Raw genomic sequence first — 25,915 nt, 5'->3', positions numbered from 1 at the left:
ATGCTGGTAACATAAACTGGCAATGCTAATTTATTCTATTTCATTTTGGTAGTAAATAATGTAATATTTCAGCCCAATTAACTCAGAGCAAATTAAGATAAATGTTTTCTTTCAAGCAAAGGCTTCTAAATGTTTCTCTTAACCTAAGCATGGGTGCTGAATGCTTGTGATTACTTGTGAAAAATTAATTTATTCCTTTTAACTACCTGAAAAACTGGAACAGATGTAGGTTATAGTCATTCATACATTTACAATATTTAGCACTTTACAGGAATAACAAGCTGCTGCTTTTGATGTAAGTCAGCAGATAGTTCTAAAATGGATAGTTTTTTAAAAAAAGCTACAGGATCATGTCTATATTAAAACTAAAGAGTAAGGCATGGATTTATAGGCCTTGGGGTAGGCTGTTTCTGTGAACCACTTGACATGGTCCACAAGCCAGGGTCACAGTATATTTTCTCTGCGGTAAGTAGAAACTCTAGTTTGTTTTACACTTAAGTAAAAAGTAAGATCTGGTTAGGTGAAGGCCTTGAAGCTTGGTGTTCAGTAGCTGCATGCTGGGTCCAGTAAGAAGTACTTTATTAGTAAAAATATGTAGCCTTTATTTGGTCAGTAACGTAAAGCAGTCTTCATCCCATGACTCAAATGCAGATGTCAATATAAAATCATATGTTGTATTGTAGTTTTAGATAAATTCCCAAGAAGTTTGAGCTATTATTGCAGAGATGCTGCTCTTTCAGGTTTTTTCCGTCTACAGTGTGATTTTGAAATACCGTTTTCATAAAATATTTCTTGGTTGTCCGCATAAAATTCTTTTTCTTACTGTGGACAACAGAAATGATACATGTCTTAATATTTTGGAGGAAATGTAAAAGGATAGAAAAATATAATTTTCTAGGGACCTATAGTTTCTCTTTCAACAGCAGTAATTCAAAAGAAGTAATGAAGTCAGAATTTAGATTTATATTGTGAGTTGTAAATAAAACACAAAAGAAATGTGTTTCTATTCTTTTTTTTTTTCACTTCTGTCAAGATTTTAAGTGTACTGGGAATACAAATTTTTTTTTTGCCAAAGGATAGCCATGCATGTTTTCATGCTTCTATTTTTTTTAGTCTAGGCACCAAGTAGATAAAGTGTTTCCTGTTTAAGCTATATATATGCTACATATTTGATAGTGCTTTGCCAGGTTTACATACAATACAATAAATCCTGTAAATTTCTAGGCTGCAAACTATGGCAAGAAAAGTTTCTCTCAAAATTCCAGATGATAGCTAACTTTTTGAAAATATCAGCTTTTATTTGTTTCTGAAAAATAATTTAATAGTGGGAAAAGATAGCTCTCCTACAGTAAGCATTTTGATATAGTGCTACAGCACTACACGTAATTTTTAAATATAAGAATTATTTTGGACAAAAAAATGAGATTTCAGTGGTGGTTAATGATATCATGGCTTTATCAGTGATATTCTTGACAGGTATACTTACATTTTAATTCTAACTGCCATAACGCATAAGAATGTTGCTTGCCTGAGGACTGTATCTTTTGATAGATGGTAGAGCTGCTTGGGCTTCCTGGAAGTGCACCTGAAGCAATAATGTCTTTGATGTTGCTTGTTTAAGAGGTCTTGATACTTAGGTGATTTCTGTTGTCTAAGAGCCATCAGTGAAATGAGTTTCCAGCAGCTAAGAATTAATTTTAAGTCCACCTGAGAATGGAAGTTGACATTGTCTATATATATAAAAAATAAGATTATTGTTTTGTTAAAAGGTACTGGATAGAGCAGAGCAGCTGAGGGAAATGGAAGCAAACATCCTGCCAGCATTTCTTAGGCTTCAAGAGTTGGTAAGTGTCTGAAAAAAAATTCATCATACGTTTCCTGTGTATTGAAAGTTAACTGAACTAGTATCTGTCCATCTAGGCTCACAGATCAAAATAAGTGATTCTTTAGATGAGAAAAATTGCAAAATTAATCCCTCCCCCAAAATAATCAACTGGCAGTGATCAAAACTAGAAACAAAACCAGAATTTAAACATTAGCAGGTTTTTTAAACACTTTTTTAAAAAAATAAATTCTATTTAATAACATCTGGTTCTACAATATCTGATCTGTTGGAGATTCTTTTGAGGCTGGTGTCAGGTACATATATTTCTAGAAAAGACAGCTTTTTGTTCTTAAGAATATGCAATTTTTCTACTCTTCATTTAAAGTTTTTTAATAATTGCAGGAAAAATATCTCAGGCAGACTGTAATCTATAAGGAGAAGCTTCAATATAGCTCCTATTAGCTTGATATAAATAAAACCCCTTTTGGAGTTTGTCAGATGTTTGTGTGGGAATCCAAAGTCTGCTTCTGAGTCAGCTGCTGATTCAAGAGACCCCAACCACATGGAGTGAATTCAGCATCAGAAGCGTGAATTTGTAACTCGGGAAACATGCCCCATCCCTGGAAGCATTTAAGACCAGGTTGGATGAGGCTTTGGGCAACGTGGTCTAGTGGAGGGTTTCCCTGCCCTGGGAAACTAGATGATCTTTAAGGTCCCTTCCAACCCAAACCATTCTAGGATTCTAGGATTTGTTTTCCTCAAGATTCTCCCACGTGAAACTTCAGCATTGCATGGTGGCTGGCCTGAGGATTGTCAGTAGACCACCAGCTATTTAATTCTGACTGGTACTGCACAGCTCAGCAGCTACAAATGTGCTTTTTGATGGCAGAGAATTTTTACACCCTACTGGAATTGCGTCACAGTATATTTCTGATTGGAGTAAACCTCTGTATCTTTCCCTCTCTCACTTCTGAAGTAGCAAAGCTTATGCCTTGAAATAAGGAAAAACAGTGTGTTCCCTGAAAAGAAAGTGGAGACAAAGGTGGTGGTATTTTGAAATGTCTGAATATCTAAATAGCTGAAATTATTCTTATTATCTCAAGACTTTTGCGTGGTACTGTTTTGGTGACATTGATTTCTCTTATTTAGTGCATGAAGACTGATTCACAGCTGTGTTCTTAATCCTGGCAGCTGATGCATTTTCTGGCTCTTCTTGTCTGTTCTGCCCATGTTCTGGATTTTGCTGCCCTTGAAGCAGAAGCAACCTGTCTGACAGAAAGGAGGAAAACTTAGGCCTCTGATTGCTGTTCAGGGAGTGAAAAAACATACGTTAAGACTTAAATATGCTAGAGAAACACCCTCAAATTAAAAAGTAGTCTTGAAATAAATTTGTCAGCTTTCCTGAATGCTGACATTCCACTTGCTTAAGTCTGGATTTTGAACTGAGGCTTTGTAAAACTGTTATGCAACTGATGTTGCAGAGGAATGTTGTAGGAGCAAATGTACTGCGTCACTTCTTTTCCTGGAGTGAAAGCAGACAAGAAACTTCATTAGTGGTGAAAGATTTCATGGGACCAGGGATCGTTGGTGAAAAATGATCATGTAGGATGCTTGATTTCTGTGAGGATTATAGTGGGAAGTACTTCATTTTTTCATGTTGGAAGGTCTGTCAGGAACTGAACTGAAAATACCTTAGTGCTTTTCTCAGCTAAAATACTAGGAAATCTGGGAGAGGAACACAATTGAAAGAAATCTACTGAAAGCTGCTCTCTTGCTAAAAGAAAAAAAGGTCCCAAAAAAGTAGAGAAAGAAGAAACAGTAAAGAATGTGGGCAAGTGCCACTTTGGCAAGAAGTGGGAAGAGTAAATAAAAGAAGATTCTCCCTGAATTTCAGAGAAGGGGAATAACATTTAAAATTCAGCTCATATTAAACGTTGTCAATTCAATCAGGTTACTTCCTTTCATTTTCTTGGGGTGCCTCAATTGTTTTGAAATGTCTTTCTTGAAGGGCCATACTTAAAAGCATCTTTTGTTGTGCAGAATTTTTAGTATGATTGCAAAAACCTTGCAAGAAGGAAGAATGAGTCATCACCTTCACAGATAGTTGGCTTCATACGAAAAAGCTGATATATAGAATGGTCACCAAAATAAGGAATAATTTTTTAATATGAAGTGTTTTGTTATCTATTGACCAAAACATCAAACTCAAGGCAAGTATATTGCCAATAAAAACTGGGTTAAAAAAAAAAGTTACTCTATACAGCCTTTGCTGGTAACTAGTAAAACAGTGGTAAAGTACATAGTTAATACTATGTTTTTGTTTTGGGATGTTTTTTGTTTGTTTTTAAAGGCTCCCTTACCTTTAAAATAAAGTACTAGATAGCTCGGTTTCAGAAAGCACTGAGCTTTATTTCACTTTTTAACTCATCCTGTTTGTTCTGAAAATCTGGGTTTAATTACTGAAGTAAAATGTTGTTTTAATTTTGGGAGTAAGGGATGGAATCTACTTGGTATTGCCTAGTATCAGAGCTCTATCGCCCTACAAAGCTTACATGTCAGTGAAATGGCAAGGGAGGCAGAGAAATCTCATGTAATTATGAAAATCTACAAATGTATGAGCTTCTCGATTAGACCAGCTGAAGCTTTATTACTATGCTAGTAATTTGTATTAAACCGTAAATTTAATGATTTTTATGGAACAGAAAAGTCACAATAATAATTTTTCGCCTTGATACTATAACATGCAGTGTTGGTTTTTTTTTTTTTCTTTCTCTGCTTATCTGTCTCCTTTTTGTTGGTTTTTTCCCTTCTTTTCTTCCCTGTGTAGACTGACAGAAATGTGACAGTTGTCCTGCTCAGTGAAATAGTATGGGAGCTGTTCCGTCCAAATACTGGATGCTTTGAGCCATTCACCTTGTATTTTCCTGATTACAGCATAGGTAAACTAATTCTTTAATCTGCTTTTTTAGGGATTGAATAATATTTTGTTAAACAACATTCAAGTGTTTTTTCCATGTTTATCAATATGCCTTTTACAGAATCCTGAATATGAAATAGCTACTGGAATGTAAAAGCCTGTATTCACACAGCCTCTTTTGTTGTCTTTTTCTGCTTGCCAAAAGATCTCAAAGTAACATTTTGGTTCCATTATATTTGCTGATTATATTTTAATCAGTGGATTAAAAGTGGCAGATTTGGGGTTTCTTAGTGATTATTATAGTTTTGTTCTGCACTTAACTTGTAAAATGTGGTCAGTTTATTAAGTTAGCTTTAAATAAGCAACACTTTTTTTTTTTTTTTTAAACAGGACACCTGCAGAAGATCTTGTCTCAGAATCATCCCCCAGAATATTCTGCAGATTTCTATGCTGCATATATCAATATTCTGCTTGGTGTCTTCTACATGGTCTGTAGGGACCTGAAGGAACTTCAGCATTTGGTGAGATGACCTCCTTTAGAGTTGATGTTTTGGTTTGGGCTGGTTTTTGTCAAATAAGCTCTGAAAGTCTAGATTTATTGTTGAATATGGACAAAGAGAAAATCATAGAATCATAGAATAGTTTGGGTTGGAAGGGACCTTTTAAATATCATCTTGTTCCACCCTCCCTGCCATGGGCAGGGACACCCTCCACTAGACCAGGTTGCCCAAAGTCCCATCCAACCTGGCCTTGAACACTTCCAGGGAGGGGGCATCCACAACCTCTCTGGGCAACCTGTTCCAGTGTTTCACTGCCCTCATTGTAAAAAATGTTTTCCTTATATCTAGTTTAAATCTACCCTCTTAAGAATATGTTAGGTCAAAACGCAGTTTTCCTAAAAATCCATAACAAAGGTTGCAGCTGTTTTGGTGGCAATCAAATGGGTTTCCATTGCTATGTAGTTTTCTGGTCAGAGGCCACAAAAGCTGCACGAATGAGATGCCAGGCTGCATGTGGTTCACTCAGCCTAGAACTTCTGTTGGAGTTTTTGAGGTCAAGCTGTTCCTTGATGTCAGAGAGTGACTGAGAAGACTAGGCTACCTATTTTCACCTCTTGGGATAAGGAGATAAATGTGGTGAAACCTTTTATGCTTACTTATAAGTATAATAGAAGGAATTGTTACAACTGTAGCAGTTTGAGGGACAACTCCATTACAGACTTGGTTAATGGTTTGTTTTTTTTTTGTTTGCTATTCAGTCAGAGGAAGTAATAGTTATGATTTTACTCTTTCAAGCAATCATAGTCCTCACTGTGCTTCTTTTCTCTTCAAGTTCTTTTTACGTGTGGTTATGTGGCTTTACTCTTATTGCTACCTTCTTGCTCCTGTGAACTTCTGTAATCCCTAAATAGCCTTATGTTGTATTCATTTCCTTGACTGTGCAGTGGAATGTCAAACAGCTGCTTTCAATGTTTGAAGGAGTAACTTCAATTACTTGCTCTGAGCATGTCCAGCTTCAAGTTCATTTGTTTCCCGTGTTTATTAAATGTACCTTGCCACCCAACATTCTTTATACTTCAGCTTTATGGGAAATAAAATTTAAAATTTAACTTAAAATTTGAAACATTTTCCTATATTATTTAGGAGTATAAAATTTTCACTTGATTTGCCTCCTACAGAGGATTTTAAGGTAACCAAACTGCTACAAGCCAGATCTGTTGCACAGTTTTGCAGAAACATAGCATATTAATTTGACTCAAAGGCCTAGAGAAGTGAGGACTGACATAAATGTTTTCGTTGTCTTCCTTTTGTAATTAAGAATAAAATGGGTAAGTCAAAGTTCCTGCAATATAGTCATGGCTGAGGGAACAAAAAAAAATTGAAGATATTTTGAAAAAGGAGTTTTAACCATATATCAATTGAAGAATGTAATAGCAAACAAGCTAACAGGAGAATAATAAAAATTACTTGATGGTGACCTTTGCATAAGAAAAGCTGAATAGAAATATCAATTATTAGCTCATCAGATTATTATTTAACTATACTGTGTACAAGGAAATTTTACAAGTTTGAAGTGGTCAGTGGTTATGGCCAATGAACAAATCAGTGCTCATGAGGTGATCTGAATGTCCTGTCTGCATTTCCATCAGGAAAATGTACTCAGATTAATCTATCTGTTAACTGTACAGGTTTTATGTTTAAATGAGATTGCTGAAATCTGATGGAGACACAAATAGAAACTAGGGTCACAGTTCTTCTAGACAGGTACTGGAGTTGCTCTCCTTACCAGAATAATCTCATGAGCCTTAGGTGCATTGTTTGTGTATGTGGGAAATACCACCAGTATGAAACGATTTATGTAATGGAACACTAAATTCTTCTTGTGCTTGACAAGTCTTTTCTGTAGAAGGTAACGACAGACGTGCAATTGTCTGTAGGCTTCTGAACAACTCCATAGTGTCTAATACAAACTCTAAATGTGTATGTTATTATGCATGATTAATAATACATTCTGAAATTGTATTAGATTTATATATGGAAGTTATTGCATTGAGTTCTATATAGTAGCACAGAGATTTAATAAGGTGCAGTAGGAAAAAAGGAGAATGAAATGTGAGGATTTTTATTTTACAAAATTCTGTGTGATATTGATTGAACCATTTTAGAAAAAAATCTAGATTACAACCTTGTAAAAAATGTTACCTTAGGCAAAAGGAGTTTGTTTGAATATGGAATGTGTTAGCAGAGGGTTTTTTAAATTATTTTTTCAAATTTTTTTTTTTAAATAATTTCTGCTTTTGTGTGTGTAAGTATATGTGGTATACTTTTGAACATGCTGAACTGCTCCTGGAATGGAAAGTTTTATCTGAAAAAGAAGGGAGTAAAAAAAGGTGATGAAAACATTTTTATTGCATTTATAATGTTTAATTACTATGTTATTTTAAAAAAAAAAAGCAATCTCTGAGTACAGTAAACACATTTTACTGAGATCATAACCAAGTAACCTGTGATAGATTACTTCTATTTGTATTTTAGTCTACAGAAATGTGATGTTTTACAGTATAATGTTTGGAAGCAAGCAGCATAATTATTGACTGAAAAATAATTCATTGGCTTTGCAAAATAATGAATTACACTGCTTGTTATATTCTGTAGCTAGATCAAATATATTGTATCTTTTTAATATGTTGTACTTTTTACTTTCTGTAGGCAGTGCTTAATTTTTCTAAATACTGTGAACCCGTGGTCAGAGGAGAAGGTAAGCTTCTGTCTTTAATTTGAGCAGGTGTATGAGAGTGCAGGTACCCTCCTGTGGGTTTTGTGGAGGACTTTGCTTTGATCCTCGTTATGTTGTGACTATTTCTCTGGTCACAGCAGCATTGCTTATTCCAGTTGCACCCAGGAGGCCGCGCTTGTAGCAGGAGTAGATGACATTTGTTGGTGGTGTTCTATGGAAATAAGATGGAAATACTGTGAAAACTTGCTTCCTCCCTATAAATCTTTCTCCTCACTCAATGGCCAGGATTTCCTCAAAGCAACGAGATAAGTCATTTCTCTGTCAAGGCTAAGAGGAGAAAATGAGAGCAGAGGTTCTGCCAAACTGTCCCAGAGTATCTCAGAACAACCACAGAGAAACGGCCTTGCGCAGTAGCATGTGCTTGCAAATGAGTGATGATGGTGCATCATCCTAATACAGCATTTCACACAGGGTGTTAGACTTACTGTGTCATGCCTGTGACTGTTCAAGTGTCAGAGATAGAGTTCTAGTGTTCTGTGAGTTAAACATTTAAAGGAGTTGATTCTGGTTTGGTGCAGCAAATGAACGTGACACCCGCAAACTCTGGAAAAATATTGAACCTCATTTGAAGAAGGCAATGCAGACTGTTTATCTCCGGGAAATATCCAGGTAATTTGGGGAGCAAGGGCTTGTTTGTTTCGTTGATGTTGCTGTTTTTAACAAGCTTCCTCTCTCAATATTTATTCCCTCAATTATGTTTCATGGCTAGTGTTTCTTTTTTGCTAGATAGAATCTTTTTTTCTCTTCAGCGTGCATTTCTTTCTTGCCATATAATGTTAGAAATAAGGTATCTCAGGAGGAAGTTTTTACACAAAATGGTATTTGTAGCATATAAAATATTTAATAAGTAAAGCAGTGGCAGCAAGTTGTGTTCTTTTCTTTTTTTTCACTGATGATCATGTCGATCCATTTTGTCACGTGTGGAACTGCCAAGCATGGGAATCCATCACTGGAATATACAGGCACAGTTGAAAACACACTTGTAAAGTTGATGGTATGAAAGATGCATGCAAAGATGCCTCAAAATTCTTAGGAGACGTTACAGATTTTGAACATCTGTATTCCTTAGCTTTGTTTACTAGAGTTAGGTTTGTATGTTTGCTGTGCTTTTTAACCGCTTCTTTTCTTGTCTAAGGGCAAAATTTTCCTTATATGGAATTATCATTTTTGACAGCATTAAAAACTGATGTCCTGCTAATGGGCTGAGTTTCTCTTGATACGGTTTTAGATTCCTTGTTTATTTCTTAATTTGTCAGACTGCTAGAAAAAAGGTGGTGCTGTTCATTTTTTAATGGTAGCAATTGGCTTCAGTGTCTTCTCCATCATTAATATTGGTGATTCTGATGTTACGCCATGTAAAGAGAGAGAATTCAGTAGCGTTTGTTTCTTTATCTTGATACAAACCTAATGATTTCTTTCCTTTGAATGTCATTGAGGCCATTGAGTGTTCTGATAACTGAACCTGGGTGTATGGTAGACATCTTCGCTAAATGTTTTGGAAAAGTTTCAAAAGGAGAATTGATTTTACTGTGTATGAACTAGACTTCACTGTACAATGAGGAATTATTCTATTTGCCTCAAATATGTATTTATATTCAATATTGATCTTCATTACACAGTCTACTCAGGATCTTTTTGACTTTTTATATTGTGTAATTGCCTACTCTAATTAGGGTGTAATATAAGATTATAATATGAAATGGCTTATGAATTGTTTCCAAATAACTAGTTTTCCCTCTTTACAGTTTTCTTTGGTTATAAATTTGAGCTTTAGTGGGTTTTTTATTATAAATTTCAGCTTTCTGCATAATAGTTCTAGGATTTACTTCTGTGTAACCAGTAAATGCTTGAGGAATTAAAATGACCATATCAATTTTTCTGGTCACAGAACTGTGATTACTCTGCGCTTTTCTTCAAGTTGTAAGTTGTAGCAGTAGAACTTTGGAATTGGCTGTTGTGCTGCCTGAACTGAGATAAAAATACAACTTTTTTTTTCTACCTGTAAAATAGACATTGGACAAAAACTTTGCTCATTGATAATTTCGTTGATCATTCATTATATTTTTGTATTACATCAGCTCTCATTAAGCTGTTTTCATAAGTTTTATGGCTGGTAAACCCTATTCATAAAGATCTTTAAAAAATAATTACTGGTGCTTTAACAAACCTGGTTTTTTATCCCCTTGTGGTATACAAAATGTTGAATGAAAATCATCACATTTCTAACAATCTCTTTCCTTGAGGAGAGTTTAAGTGAATTTTTTTTCTCTTGTTTAGGAAAACACCAAGCTACTTGCAGACATTTTTCACTGACAAAATGTTCTGTCTTGAACTCTTCAAAGTTTTTCAGTGAAGAATCAATATTGCTTTGTGGTTTACGTAGACTTCAAAATTACATTATGAAGTAATTATAATACTGTCCTCACTAGCATAAACAATTATTAAGCAGATGAAAAAAAAAATTAAAACTATCAGTGTTTTTACTTTTTATCCAATTCTGCATTGTTCTTGAAATTTAGAACACTATTGATATTTGTTTGCTGATGGTAGCTGGATGGAAAGAAATTGATGTTTTACAATTGTACTCACTTTTATACCTTCTTATAATATTACTTTCTGCATTTTTTTCAAATATGTGTAGTCTGCACATAATTGAAAGTTACGTGCAAGGGAGTAAGACTTGTATTTTTTTAATTATTCTCTTACTAACTGTATCCTAGCCAGCGTCATGAAATTAAAATTTACGTATACCAAGCAGGTAGTTTTCTCTAAAAGACTAACAAATACTTGGTCTTTATATATGTGCATTATCTGTCTCTCAGCTCACAGTGGGAGCGCTTACAGCGTGATGACGGAGAACCCGGGCAGTTGAAAGGTATCAAATACAGTAACTCTGTAGGGGCTTGTAACATGAAATGTGTACTTTTCAGATTGACTTGGTGTTGTTATCTGATAATGTGTGAATGAAATTATACAGACAAGGCTACCTATTAGCATTCAGTTACAGTTCAGGTTAATCATGTTTTTTGAGAAGGTGTTCTACAAAGGACTGTTAGTATTTTTTCCCCTAGCATATATCCTGGGAGTAATCTTTCTTAAAGGTCCTTTATGGGTAAAAGCAGACTTCTTTAAATCAGTATTTCTAATGTAAGAATGGATAAGGAATGGCCTGACTACTGATGGTCAAACCTCTGTGTGCCAACTATCTGCGTGGGTAGAAGGGAATGTTACACCTGATGCATTACACTGGATTAGCACTTTCATAAACAAAACAGGTGTCCTATGTCCTTATTTCTTGGCAAAGAAATGTCAGAATTGCAAGAACTCTTTCTGTTCTTTCCTTGGATGAGTACAGCTTTGTCAGTTGTATACTTCAAGCAGATTTGAAAGTCAAATCTCAATGTATCTGTTGGCCTTCATGTACAATTTAGGAAGGAAGACTAGAACGTTTTCCTGGTGATGTCAGTTGGTCGTGGTCTTTTGACCAGTTCTTAGTTTGGGAACACTTCTTCCATGACAAATAAATTCTTCTTTAGATAGTACGTAAAAGAGCCACTTTTTACAGTTGTCTTAAGATAATTGCAATTATCAGATTGTTTCCAATATTTGCTTTGTAATCAGCGTTTAATTTTTTGATACTGTTGACCAAAGGAGTTTGATTCAAAGTGTTTGTATTAAACGCCATTTTGCTGTGCCCAGATGACCATGAAATACTTTTGCACCTGACAACCCCAAAAAGGGAAATTTTATTCAAAGCACATTTTTCTAGGATTTTTAGGTTTATGTAGTAGGAAAAATTGCCTGGTTGGTAAACATCATTTAATAATAACATGCATAAAAAGCAGTTGTAATAAATTTTACTGTGGATGTAATTAAGCAAATAGTTCAGTGCGTGATGCAATATTGGCAGACCAGAAGAATGTAGCAGAAACAGATATTTCTGTATTAAACTAAGTTGTCTGTATGTAAGAGTTTATTTGGTGTTGCATTTTGTAATTAACATGCAATACAAAATAGTCTCTTGATTGTAAATGAAACTAAAACTGCTCTCCTTTTGTGCCTATGTGAGAGGAAATTATTGCTAGCTGTCATCTAGGATGCTTCTCACTGAGGGGTCTGAATCTTAATTTTTAAACATGCTTAATTACTTGATCTTTATTTGCTGATATCTGTGGATTAAAGCATAATGGTAACGGGTACTTCACAGAATGAGAAACCATTGAAGTGAAAACCTGTAAGCAAAGGCGGCACAAGAGAGACCCTTTAGTGGTCTGTATGGTTAGACAACTGATGAAGTAAGGTGGTTTGATCATCCTGTTCATATGCATAAGCTACAGTGACAAGAGCAGAGGAATGTAAAGGGAAAAAATACAAAGTAAAAGTAAAAAGAGGGAAGGAAAATACTAGGTCGTAGTTCTTGTGTGTTTTAATGTGTGAGACTTTAATCTTAATGAAGTATACATGTAACAGGCTAGGTCAACTGGATCAAGTTTAAAATTTTGGAAATATTTTCTGTAGGAAATAAAACAGTGGGTAAAAATTGTGAGATACTGAACTGTTTCTCAGAAGTGCAACACTGCTTCTTTCTCCACCATGCCGGGCCTGTTCCTGACTGAGCTCCTGGCACAGTCTGGAGCAGTCTGAAGGTTGGGTCTTGGAGAAAAGCTTTACCATTGTATTTAAATACATCTCTTAATCTGCCCTGTTGCTAGAAAAATTACTTTAAATGAAAGTAGCCTGGAATATTTTTTTTATTATTTTTTTATGGGGAGATCACACCTTAGTGATTTATGAATCTCTGATGCTTCAAATACGGTTTCTGAGATGAGTCCATAAAGAGTTCAGAATGTTAGTTTTGTTTAGCTTCGTGCCATGCCTTGGCCCTTCACTGATTTTATATCTCTGCTGGTGGGGTTAAGAAAGTAGCCATGCTCATATAGTAGCAGGAGAGAAGGAAAAGAAGAATGCAAACAAGTCTAATTTGAAGTTTGTGGATGTTCAGAGTGGGTTTTGGTGACTCATAAACTGTTTATTTTATAGGACTTTCTGCACATACACATGTGGAACTTCCTTATTACTCCAAATTTCTTCTAATAGCTGCTTACCTTGCCTCCTACAATCCTGTTAGGACAGATAAGAGGTTCTTTCTTAAGGTAATGAGATTTTTTTCTTCGTGCTGTTTACTGGATTCCTGCATACTGAATTTCCTAGTTTCAAACTTCAACCGTTCATTTTGAGCTCTGTTTCTGTGTGTGTTTTGTTTGATTTCATCAGAAGTTGTTCTGTAGATTGTGTATTGTGATTGCTAATGATCACTTAGACATTATTAATGTCTAATAAACCCAATTTCCTCTTCATTTCAAAACACGCATAGCACTGTTAAAGCACAAGTATTGTACTTTGTTTTTGTAAGTTGATACAGCTCTACTTTGTAAAGATTTTAGTGGAGCGCCTGCAGTGCCCTTAGGTATAAGCCACACTTAAATTTCCAGAGTAAGGTACAAACCAGAACTGCATTAACCTTTAATGAGGTAAAATGACACAGTGCATTGTTAACTTATTTATACAATTTTAAGCTTCTGAAACAGAACCAAACAGTTGTTTTTCTGTTAGCTGGCACATGTTGTGTTGAAATGATGGTAATGGATGTTCTAGGATGGATGTGTTAATTCTTACTACCAAATCATGGGCTAAACCCTGTTTTCTGTAATTTCTTGCCATGTACAGGTTGAAATTCTTTTTCTTGTTTTCTTTGGGCTATGTTGTAGTCATGCTGCAAACAAACGTGGTGCCATAGTTTGTAGCCTGTCACCTTCATGCTCTTCAAGTCTGCCTCATTGTGTTGTTTTTGAGGTCTTAATTTGACAAAATGTAGGGAGGAAGACAGGTATCATAAAGGAGATTGGGCAATTATGCTTTCTATGCATTTTACTAACTTCAATGTTTTCTGCATTATTACAATATATATTACTGTATGCATGTGTGTGGTATTCATGATAGGTATGAACAACTGGAGAAAATTAGAATGAGACAAATTTGTAAAAATTCGCTTGTTTTCTTCCCTCCTGAAAAAAAAATGTTGCAGGTACATGTTTTGAGAAGTTACTGAAGTTCCTAGTGATGATATACTAGTATGTTTTTTAGTTTAAACATGGCGCAACCTTTGTTCTTTTCACTTGGCCAAAGCAATTACTTTGTAAGAAATTTATTTGCTGAAGAAGTGGTTTTGCCCAGATTTTTCCATATCAGTGTTAGAACTTAAGAAAAAGGAAAGCTTACAAGAGTCAAGTCAGTAAAAGCATGTTATCAAAAAGTGCCACATCTTTCCTGTTTGCATCCATTGAACAACCTTCTCAATTTTTTTTCCTTTCTCCTTTTTTAGTATCTCTCCAGTTAGTTTCTACTCTTGCACATGATCCTACTAAACTTCTGTAAAATAAACACGAGCTTCTAAGGTATTTGAAACAGGGACTGTGAAGGTATTTCAATCAGTGATATTAAGTATTTTCCCCAAGAATTAGTGAAGCAGGAGAAGTTACCATTCTTGCTACATGTATCATCTGATAGCAGTTAGCCCTTCATCAGGTGCTAAGGCAAATTTCAGAAATAGCTGCATCTCAAAGCCCAACAAAACCAACCCTTTTGGAGGGGGATGTTCAAGTTGAGTGTTTAATAGAATACGGTTTTATCAGGTTTGTGATGAGATTCAGAGCAGATTACAGAAAAATGTCTTCTGGAGTGATTTAACTAAGGACAAAAGGGATGCAAACAAAAAGATGGTCTTCAAGCTGTGAATCTGCACTGCTGGTATACGTGGTAGGCTATACTACAGCTAAAGATAAAGTCACAGTTTGTGGGAGCTTGGAATGCTAACAGCCTGATACAGCAAGGAAGTAATAATTGGCAGCGGTGCAAGTTCAAGAGCTTTGAAGCAGACTGAGAGAAAAATACAAAGTTGGTTTTGAAAGGTAGTCTTTAAAACAAAAAAATAGCAATCTATGTGAAGTCTCCATTTTATCATTTTAATAGAAAACAGGAATAAAAACTAATTGGAAAATTAGCTCTGAATTTCATATGTTTCTTTGTGCTTGCATAGAAATAGGCCATAGTGGTGGATTGACCCTGGCTAGACACCAGGTGCCCACCAAAGCTGCTCCATCACTGCCCTCCTCAGCTGGACAGGGGAGAGGAAATAGAATGAAAGGCTCATGGGTCGAGATAAGAACAGAGAGAGATCACTCACCAATTACCATCACAGGCAAAACAGACTTGACTTAGAAAAATCTAATTTATTACCAAGCAAAACAGAGTAGAGTAATGGGAAATAAACCCAAATCTTCCCCCTTTCCCCACCTTCCCCCGACTACCCCCTTCTTCCTAGGCTCAACTTCACTCCCAAATTTTCTCCCTCCTCCCTGCCAGTGGCATAGGGGGACAGGGAATGGGGGTTGTGGTCAGTTCATCACGCCTTGTCTCTGCCACTCCTTCCTCCTCAGGGGGAGGACTCCTCACACTCTGCCCCTGCTCCAGCCTGGGGTCCCTCTCATGGAAGACAGTCCTCCACCAGCTTCTCCAACATGAGTCCTTCTCATGGGCTGCAGTTCTTCACCAACTGCTCCAGCGTGGGTCCCTTCCACACGGTGCAGTCCTTCAGGAACAGACTGCTCCAGCGTGGGTCCCCCATAGGGTCACAAGTCCTGCCAGCAAACCTGCTCCAGCCTGTGCTCCTCTCTCCATGGGGCCACAGGACAGGGTCACAGCCTTCTTCAGGTACATCCCCCTGCTCTGGAGTAGGGTCCTCCATGGGCTGCAGGTGGATATCTGCTCCACCATCATCCTCTGTGGGCTGCAGGGGGACAGCCTGCCTCACCATGGTCTTCTCCAGGGGCTGCTGGAGAATCTCTGCTCAGGCACCTGGAGTACCTCCTGCCCCTCCTTCTTCACTGGCTTTGGTGTCTGCAGAGTTCTCACAGCTTCTCACTCCTTTCTCTGGCTGCTGTTGCTCTTGTGCAGCAACATTTTCCCCTTCTTTACTCTGTTATCCCAGAGGCACTATCACCATCACTGATGGGCTGAGCCTTGGCCAGCAGTGGGTCCATCTTGGAGCTGGCTGGCATTGGCTCTGTTGGACATGGGGGAAGCTTCTAGCAGCTTCTCAGAGAAGTCCCTCCTGTAGCCCCCTGCTACCAAAACCTTGCCATGCAAACCCAATACTGGCACCTGCTCACTTGCTTTGAAACACTTTTGATATAATTCATATATACCGTATGGAGATCCCAGCATAACCTTTAAAATGCATGAGTGCAGTTTGTTGTGATCCATCACTAGCATGCTGTGTAGCCTCGGGCTTGATCACTTTCACCTCCAAAAGGTCTCTGTTATCACCACAGTTGTCTTTTCAAAGGCATGATAAAAGGATTACTTTACTGGCTCTAAATATCTGTGATATGTATTAATTGAATGAACTGATTTTTTTAGTCTGGCAAATTATGCAAAGGAAACTTAAAGCTCTGTCTAGTATTAAAGCTCTTCAGAAGTCAGGCAAGAAAAGGCACAGTTACTGAGATCATCTTGACGTGGCTGAGTATTGAGCTCCACAAATATTAAGTACAAGATTTTAAACATTATAATGAAAAAATAATTCCTTCATTTGAGATATTTTCCCCCTGATTCACTGAGCAAGCTTATGAGGTATACTTATTAATGAGGTACACTTCTCAAGGCTGTGGAAGAACTCATTGGGTGATGTTTTGAGAAATAGCACTTAACTATGTTTAAAGAATATTATAATTGTACCTCTCCACTAATTTTGCATCATTTATGCATGTCATCCTTCATGTGCCTCTGTCTTTTTTAATTTTTTTTTACCTGTTCATTTGTAACATCTTGTTTACTGTATTTCTGTCCTTGTCTTGCCCTTGTATTTTCAGTTGAGATCCAAGAACACTTGATTATTTTCTTTGGACAGTCCTTCCTTTCTTAAGGCTGCTTTAAAGCTGCACCTTTTTAAATTATGTTCCTTTCCCCCCCACCCTCCTCCTTTCTGTTTGTCATTTAGCTCCTGCACCTTGAACTATCTTTGTATTGTATTGATTTAATTCCTGGTTGTCATTCTGCCAGCTTTCGTACCATCCAGATTCTAAACTGGAACAGATAAAAGGTGTAAATTCAAATGGATTTTATGCATGGATACATTTTAAAAATGAAGTGACCATCATTTAACTTCTCTGGAAAAAGGAAGAAATAAAGCATCTGTCTTTTTCATTAGATGATTGAGGGTAGGAGGAGGATGGTGGCATGAAGTCACATTAAAAACAAATTTTTACTGCCTTTTCTCATCAGTCCCTCATTAGATCAGAAAAAAAACCTTATGCATGTTACAAAAAATTATTAGTGTGTTGGTTTTTGGCTTTGCACCACTTGGGACACAATGAAGCAAGAAGAAAGGCAAGTGTAATTTTAGGAATTCTAATAAGAAGGATTGCTAGTAACATAAAGACAAATGCTGGAAGTGTAGTAAGGAAGCAGAGCCAGACTAGTGCACTGCCATATGTAGCATACAATTCTTTGTTGACTGTTTTGATTCTGTCTTTGCTATAGAAGAAGCATGAAATAATTTACATACAATATTTGCTCTTGTCTGTTGTTTACAGCATCATGGGAAAATTAGGAAGACCAACTTTATGAAGAAACATGAAAAGGTATGGATTTTATCTTTCTAAGCTGAGCTTGGCAACAAATGCTTTCTTTCTACTGTACTGCTGGTTTTGTATTTTGTTTTGCCTCATTGTTTACTGTAGAAACAACAGAATTGCATAAATAATTATTGGTGCATTTGTTTTGTATGATACTAATTTCTGTATGATACACACATTTTTATTTCATTGAAATGTAATTGTAGCATAAATTTTTCTCCTAAAGCCTTATTTTTGCGTGTAAGAAAATGTGCTTAATAAAGCTAACTAAAGGACATCATACATGGAAAAGCCAGCTATCAGAATTTCTCTCAAAGATGTTAGAGTAATAAGCCGTTAGTAGTTTTGAAAGTCAAGTCACTTTAATTCCCAGTGGTGCAGTGAGATATAAGAGCTTAAGTTGGTGTGTTGAGGCTTGGAAACTTTGCAGTCCTGTCTGTTGTGTAGGATTCCAGCAAACTATTAACTAACCTTTTAATGGTTATAAATAGCTAAGTATCATTGATTTCATGGGAGCTATACCAGTTTTTACTGACAGAGGCGTCATATGCTAGGAAAAGCAAATACCTATATGTGTATTTATAACTGTAATGTAGAAAGAGAAATAAAATTTTAACATTTATAACTTGTTGCCTTATTTTTAAATAAATCTGTAAATGAAGAGCAGTACAGACAGCACTAAATCTCTGCTGAAACAATCATTATATCCTTTTCTTCTCTATGGTACAGGCAGTGTAAACAATGAGAAAAATTTTAATATGATAGCCTAATAATCCTTTGTTTCTGATCCTGCATATAGCCTTTCCCTAATTTTTCTTCTGCCCCTGCAGGAGGACAGAGTCCTTGGTAATCCAAAGACTTTTTTTCCAAGTTCTCTTATTCCTGTAGGGGCACAAGTTTTGCATGTGAAAAGGTCAGTGAGCACAGTTTTACTTCAACAGTGCAATGTGTTGCACTGCTAGGTCGATACTGATGTAAATTTAAGAATTCTGAAGTCTCTGAATGCCTATGTCCTGTACACATAGCCCTTATGTGTGTTTGCTCCATGGCACATGAACTCCTGCGAACTTCCAGAGCATTTAATTGTTTTCAGGACTGCTGTATTCTTGAAATATCTCCATGTCTTAATTAGTTGATAAATAATCTTCAGAAGAATGGATAATTACTGTATCTTAGATCGAAATGTTGTTCTTTCCTTGCATGCTCTGCAAGAAAGATATTTTGTTTCATTCTTCCTTGGCAATAGATTTCCAACTTGGATGATGAGACAGGAACAATTAGGGAGATGGGAACAGCTAGGAACGTAAAAAAAATGAGAAAATAGAGATTTGATGAAGAAATACGAAGGTCGTGATCACCTTATCTGTACCATAGAGCTTGTTCTCTTGAGTCACTGTTTATGTTAAATGGACTTATAACTGAGTTCACTACTTAGTGTTCAGAAGTGCCTGCATTAATGATAAATTGGTTTTCATTTTATTATTGTTCCTGCAACAAACTAAATGCTACTGAGTAGGTACAAAAACAGAACAGAAAGAGGTACTCAGGAAAGAACTGTAAATGAGTAACTCAACCAAATGTAATGAAAACAAAATTAATGGTCAAAAATATGAGTAAGATTTCAGTTAAATTTTTTACTTTAATTAGAATAATTCTATTTTGTAGACTTTACATTTACCATACAAATTATGCATTGAACTGATAATCTGAAAGCATCATTAGACATGTGTGGAGTTAAAGCAGCTTGGTTTGTTGTCCAACTGTAACAAGTAACTTCCATAATCAGGAAAGACTTCTAAGATTGCAAATGATCTAATTCTTGCATCTCTTTGTTTTATTAAAAATTAGTGTTACTTTGAAGAGACTTATAACTTCATAATCCTAGCAAATCAAATATAGTTAACATAAAACTTCAGGTTTGCCAATACCACCAAGCTGTGTGGAGTGGTTGACGTGCTGAAGGGAAGGGATGCCATCCAGAGGGACCTTGACAGGTTTGAGAGGTGGGCCTGTGTGAACCGTGTGAAGTTCAAGAAGGCCAAGTGCAAGGTCCTGCGCATGGTTGGGGCAATCCCAAGCACAACTACAGGCTGGGTGGAGAATGAATTGAGAGCAGCCCTGAGGAGAAGGACTTGGGGGTGTTTGTTGATGAAAAGCTCAACATGAGCCAGCAGTGTGCACTTACAACCCAGAAAGTCAACCGTGTCCTGGGCTGCATCACAAGAAGTGTGACCAGCAGGTCGAGGAAGGTGATCCTGCCCCTCTACTCCGCTCTCCTGAGACCCCACCTGGAGTACTGCGTCCAGCTCTGGGGGCCCCAGTACAGGAGAGACATGGAGCTGTTGGAGCGAGTCCAGAGGAGGCCACGAAGATGATCAGAGGGCTGGAGCACCTCTCCTATGAAGACAGGCTGAGAGAGTTGGGGTTGTTTAGCCCACAAAAGAGAAGGCTCCAGGGAGACCTTAGAGCAGCCTTCCAGTACCTGAAGGGGCCTACAGGAAATCTGGAGAGGGACTGTTTACAAGGGCATGGAGTGACAGGACAAGGGGTAATGGGTTTAAGCTGAAGGAGGGTCGATTTACATTAGGTATTAGGAAGAAATTCTTCCCTGTGAGGGTGGTGAGGTACTGGAACAGGTTTCCCGGAGAAGCTGTGGATGCTCCCTCCCTGGATGGGGGAAACTGAAATATAGGGTTAAAGGATTACATATGTAGTGTTACAAATAAAAGCTTATTTGCTTCAGTTGGTGTGACAGCTTATATCAATATACCTTCTGTCAGAGAAGCTTGTCTAAAGACTGATTTACAGATCAGATTCACCTAACTCCAAGTAGGTGCCTATATCTAAGCTAGTGTCTTTTTATAGACAGTGCAGAGCTAGTCGATGCAGTCATTGGAGTGTAGGGTGTGATTTGTCTCACACTAAAGTAGGTTCTACATTCAGTCGGATGAATTGCACCATAAACTATATTGATTAGATTTCTGCTGGCTATAATGGGAACTTGGGAAACTAGTTTGGCTGTACATACCTATTTGGCAGGAAGCTAACATTAGATGAAATAAACCCTTCCTTAAAAGTTTAGGTACAGCCAGGGTAAAAATCTGTTTTTTGATTCTTAACTCTGTTCAGTCCAGAGGCTATGGCTTTTTAATTAGAAAAAGTAAATCTTGTGAATGAGGGGAAAAAATTGACTTTATCATTCTGTTAATTGCCTTGTTGCTGATAACAGCAGAATTTGTTGGTTTTCTTTGCACGGTTGCCCTGGAACAGTGTTTTTCCAGTTTAGTGACAAGTGAGAGAACTTCCTGGAGGAGCTGCTTTTGCAGGAGTATGCTTTTTCAGATGTCAGCCTGATAGAAGATCAAATGTGTTGGTGTGTTTTTTATTGGAAAAGTGTTTGTCTAGTATATCTGCTTCAACTTCAGTCTAGGATTTGTTTTGTATCAGAATTTCTAGCTTACAACTGAAGGTGCTTCATTTGTATAGCAGCTGGGGAAGTTCAGAAATGCTTTCTGCTAAGAAAAATGAGAAGTATAGTTCTTTTTAAGTATATCCTAAAAAGGTTGAAAATTCAGCTAGCTGAAGTTAAGGACTTTCTCCCTTTTGTGTGGGTTTAAGGGAGAGTTTTGGGCTAAGCTTTTACTCTTTAAAGAACATCTTTGGTTCTCGTTCATGAAAATTTGGAATATGAATACATGGCTTGCAGTTGTGGGACAGTGGAAGGCTTAGGCCAGTGACACTTTAGATAAAAAGCACAAGCACAGACAGTGGCAACTGGGGAAAAGTCAAATGGTTCAAAAGACAAGTGTATTGCCAAGGTGGAAAGATAGATAATAGAGGACACACAGAGATAATTTGATGGCTATAAAACTTTTTGAAGAGGTTTTATGAATGTGGAAGGTATCTTTGTTTTTAAGTGAGCTGAGGGGTCCCCTGGATTTTTATAAATACTATTCTATGTAGTATTCTGCCTTAGCTCCTTGCAGGTGATTTGTAAAAAATCTTACTCTTTATTATGTTCTGTTTGGAGGAATTTCTAAACCCTGCAGCTCAGAAAGCCAACTGAATCCTGGTTGAGATGGACCCCACCTGGAGTAGTGTTCAGCCTTGGGGCTCCCAATATAAGAAGGACGTGGAGCTGTTCGAGCGAGTCCAGAGGAGGGCCATTAAGATGATCGGTGGGCTGGAGCACCTCTCCTATGAAGACAAGCTGAGAGAGTTGGGGAGGGTAGATTTAGATTAGATGTTAGGAAGTTGTTCTTCACTGTGAGGGTGGTGAGGCACTGGAACAGGTTGCCCAGAGAAGCTGTGGATGCCCCCTCCCTGGAAGTGTTCAAGGCCAGGTTGGATGGGGCTTTGGGCAACCTGGTCTAGTGGAGGGTGTCCCTGCCCATGGCAGGGGAGGATTGGAACTAGATGGGCTTTAAGGTCCCTTCCAACCCAAACCATTCTATGATTCTATGATTCATTCCTATTCATCCAGGAATTTATTTCTGTTGACGAAGTAAAAATGAAGTGTTGCTTCTAGAAGTTACACTCTATTAGAATTAACTCTTCTGGCTTTTCCAGAAGAAAGCATTTCTCTCAATTGATTTGAAAGTTCAAAACAGTATTCTGTCTAAGCTGAGAGCTGATAATATTGAGAGCAAGAAACTTGTGAAGTAACTGTATACTAAACACAACTTCAGGGATCACTACATGCTAATTGTGCTTGCTAGCTGCTTGGAGTGCACACGTTTTAATTACCGTATGTTGACTTTTTCTCTTGATAATAAAGAATAAGATTCACAGAACTGGCGTGTTTAGAAGCAGAAGGGCAGGAGATTGTAAATTCATAACTTATACCGTACCTGCATTCTGACTGAGGGTGTCATGCTAAAGTTTTGACTGCATGTGCCATTATTTCTCACAGTTTTCTTTGTTAGCCAAGAGGCAGCTATGGGGACACCTCCTGGATTTGAAAAGCTAAAACATGTATTAGAAATACCTTTTTGTTTTACTGAAGAAATGAGTGGTTGTGTTTTACTGGTAATTAATGCCACAGAGATGCTGGTGGTATATTTGAGAGGTGTTCTTTCCCAGAAGCATTTTGAAAAAAACTGTCTTTTGAAATTCCTGTTTAATCTTGGTTGCTCTGGTAGTAAGAATAAATCACTGTATACTACAAAAAAGGAAACTGGGTGTCAAAGTAGAGAGAATGAAATATGAACTTAAAAGGAAACAAACATTTCCCTTGTCAGAACTTTTGACAGTCTGGGTCATAAATCTCTGTAGTCCTAACAATGGTGCCTGACTTGTAATACTACCCAGTTCTGCTCTATGAACTGTACTTCTCCTTTTTGTAAAATTGGTTATTTTAAAAATATTTAACACTGAAAAATCAGGAACTCATATTTCTGTGAATTCAATTGAATTCCATGTTAATATGTACAATAACCTGTAATGCCTAAAATGTCCATAAGTATCAGCTGAGGTGTGAAGATGTGTGTGGTGGAAAAGACAGACAAGGGGCAGAATAGCTCTGTAAATGTGGAGTTGAGTAAATAGCTGTGTTCTGATAACACTGTCTGTAGCTGGCAGGTAGCTCTTCATACAGCAGCTCTTCGCAGCAAAGGAGCTGACCTTGGGCTCAGTCTGCTGAACTCTTTATTTTAGCCAGCTGAACTCATGGGAGGCAGATGCACTCTGGGCCCTCGCACTCAGCACTGTTTGGGCATCTTGAATACTCTGTCCAGTTTTGCCCCCCTCCAGTGCAAGATGCACATCAATAAACCAGAACAAGTTCAGCACAGAGACATCAAAATGGTCAGGGGCTGGAACGCTTGCCCTGCAAAGAGAGGCTGAGGGAATGGCAGTTGTCCAAGCTGGAGGAGGGAGGCCTAAAAGCAGCCTGTCCCGTACACGCAAGGAAATCATCAAGACTATACGATACAATGGTGGATGGTGAGAGAGTGAGAAATGATGAGTGTAAGCTGAAATGAGATGTTTACACTGGATATAAGGAAAACCTTTTTCCTTATGAGGACAGCCAGGCACTGACATTGGTTTCTCGGAGAGGTGGTGCAGTCTCTGTCCTTGGGGGTTTCCAAGACAGGACTGGTAAAGTCCTGAGCAACCTGCTCAGACCTCCTAGCTGACCCTCCTCTGAGCAGGAAGTAAAAGAGAAAATGAAAACAAAAAAGTTAAAATCAGCCAAAAATAGAAACTCAGCAATTCTGTTGGAAAAAAATGAGCAGTCAATACATTTTATTCCTGCAGAAATAGTTGATCCAATTTAAAAAAAAAAAAAAAGTTTTAGGAAGTAAAACTCACAGAAGAGCTGAGGTATGCATGGACCTCTGGTCTAGTCCAACCCCCCTGCTCAAGCAGGGTCACCTAGAGCAGGCTGCTCAGGACCATGCCCAGTTGAGTTTTGAATATCTCCAAGGATGGTGACTCAGCAGCCTGCCTGGACAATAAGTTGTAGCGTTCAACCATCCACATGGGTAAAAAAGATTTTTTTCCTACATTCAAATATGATTTCCTGTATTACAGTTGGTGCCCATTGCCAAGTTATTCTACTCATGTTCTAGACCATACGGCTGTTTATTAGGCTAGTTTAGTGTGGCATTTAAGATGAGGAACTCTTGTTATGACTTTGCACCTCTGTGAGAGGAAGAGAAAAGCTGTTGGCTAAAATGATTCAAAGGAAGCAGATACATTGATACTTTAGCAGAATCTTTTTATGTTTTTTCAAAATCCAAATATTTGTCTTCAGTAAGTCAAACACATCGAACAAGTGTATCTTTGTTTTTATAGATTTGTAAAAAAACTATTGTTCTGCTATGTGGGGTTCTTTGTAGGTGATTGTGGATTATAGACTGACTGTAGACAATAGAATAAATCTAAACCTTTAATTTTTTCACTAGCTAGAAATTATGTGTGCTTTTAAGCCTAACTTGTCTTACTGTTGATAAACTGAAGAAAACTATGTTCACCTTGAGAATACCGTAAAATGTAGTCTTTCCTCTTTAATCTTTAGGTTGGGCAAGGTAATTTAATAGGACAAGTAAATTTATAAATCTAGTGATGGGAAATTTGGCCTAAGATCCTCTGTTACAGCTCAAAAGTGTTCCTATTTATTGTGCAGTTTGAACTCTTGCCATGTTAAATAGAGCTCCATGTCTATATCTTTATTTTGATCAATAAGCATGTATTCAGTGTTTTCCATAATATATGAGTAGGCTGTATGAAAGACTACTGTGAATTACAGTGCCTCCCAGAGACTTAAAACGATGTGAGAATAACATCTTGTGGTACTCCAGGAGAGATCTATTGGATTGAAAAGTCTTGTTTCTGTTGCAGACCAGCAATCACCTCCTTGGACCTAAGCCATTTCCCCTGGACAGATTGTTAGCAATATTATATAGTATTGTGGACAACAGAGTTGCTCCAACTGCAAATATATTTTCTCAGGTGAGCATGAACTTACTTTCTTTGTTTCCTTTTTACTGCCTGGATTTTTTTAAAAGGTTTTACATTAGTTTTCATAAGTCATCATTCTAATGAAATGTGATGAGAAAACATCCACAACAGTAATTTACATTGAAGGCTCAGAGTAATGTTCATCTGTATTGCTAGCTATGAATTCAAGATTTTATCTGTGTAATGGTCTGAAATCTTCTAATAGCTAAATTTCCTGATTGTGGACTGTGATTTGTGTTGATTAGTTCCTTGACTTCTCATTGAAGTCTGTTAGCCTGTTTGCATTTCAAGTTAAGCGTATAAATGTTCACTGTCCTGTGGCCAAAATTAGTCGCCTTGTAAAGCATGTTACAAAAATGTAGTGGTGAAGTAGAAGCAGAGGGAAGAATAAGGTATTCGCAGGTGAAAGATGTTTGCTGTGATACATGTATCTTAGGGATCATGTTTTTCATCTGTACCAGCTTTAACAGTTTTGCAGAGAAGAGTCAATATCCCGTTTCACTAGATGGCAGCATAACTATAGAGTTGAGTGGAATTAAGTAAATCTGGAGTTTTGTCTAGAGCTCTGGGTTTGTAAAGTGTAAATACTTATTCTGTGTAAGTAAAGATAGTTTTCTATTATCAACTTGATTCTTAGATCTTTCATGTCCATCTTAGAAGATCTGAATTTCTTTCCTGCTTTCCATTTGTGCTTAGCTTTTACTTACAGAAATATTT

The 25,915-nt window shown here is 37.2% G+C and overlaps 1 protein-coding gene across 2 annotated transcripts in view; it reads left to right on the top strand.

Annotated features, from left to right (window-relative positions):
* The window catches only part of ORC5 (origin recognition complex subunit 5), a 74,406-nt gene that overhangs the window by 9,974 nt on the left and 38,517 nt on the right, over positions 1–25,915 (top strand). For both annotated transcript variants that reach the window (XM_075738068.1, XM_075737992.1), the window contains exons 5-13: positions 1,770–1,844; positions 4,653–4,764; positions 5,133–5,263; positions 7,952–8,000; positions 8,558–8,648; positions 10,862–10,914; positions 13,080–13,192; positions 17,693–17,740; positions 25,079–25,189. In XM_075738068.1, the coding sequence (XP_075594183.1) occupies positions 1,770–1,844; positions 4,653–4,764; positions 5,133–5,263; positions 7,952–8,000; positions 8,558–8,648; positions 10,862–10,914; positions 13,080–13,192; positions 17,693–17,740; positions 25,079–25,189 (783 nt within the window). The remainder of the gene's footprint in view (positions 1–1,769; positions 1,845–4,652; positions 4,765–5,132; positions 5,264–7,951; positions 8,001–8,557; positions 8,649–10,861; positions 10,915–13,079; positions 13,193–17,692; positions 17,741–25,078; positions 25,190–25,915) is intronic.

This window comes from Balearica regulorum, chromosome 1 (assembly GCF_011004875.1).
Source record: "Balearica regulorum gibbericeps isolate bBalReg1 chromosome 1, bBalReg1.pri, whole genome shotgun sequence".
Lineage (NCBI taxonomy): Eukaryota > Metazoa > Chordata > Aves > Gruiformes > Gruidae > Balearica > Balearica regulorum.
The sequence above is the reverse complement of the archived record's forward strand: the minus strand, read 5'-3'. Positions and strand labels throughout refer to the sequence as shown.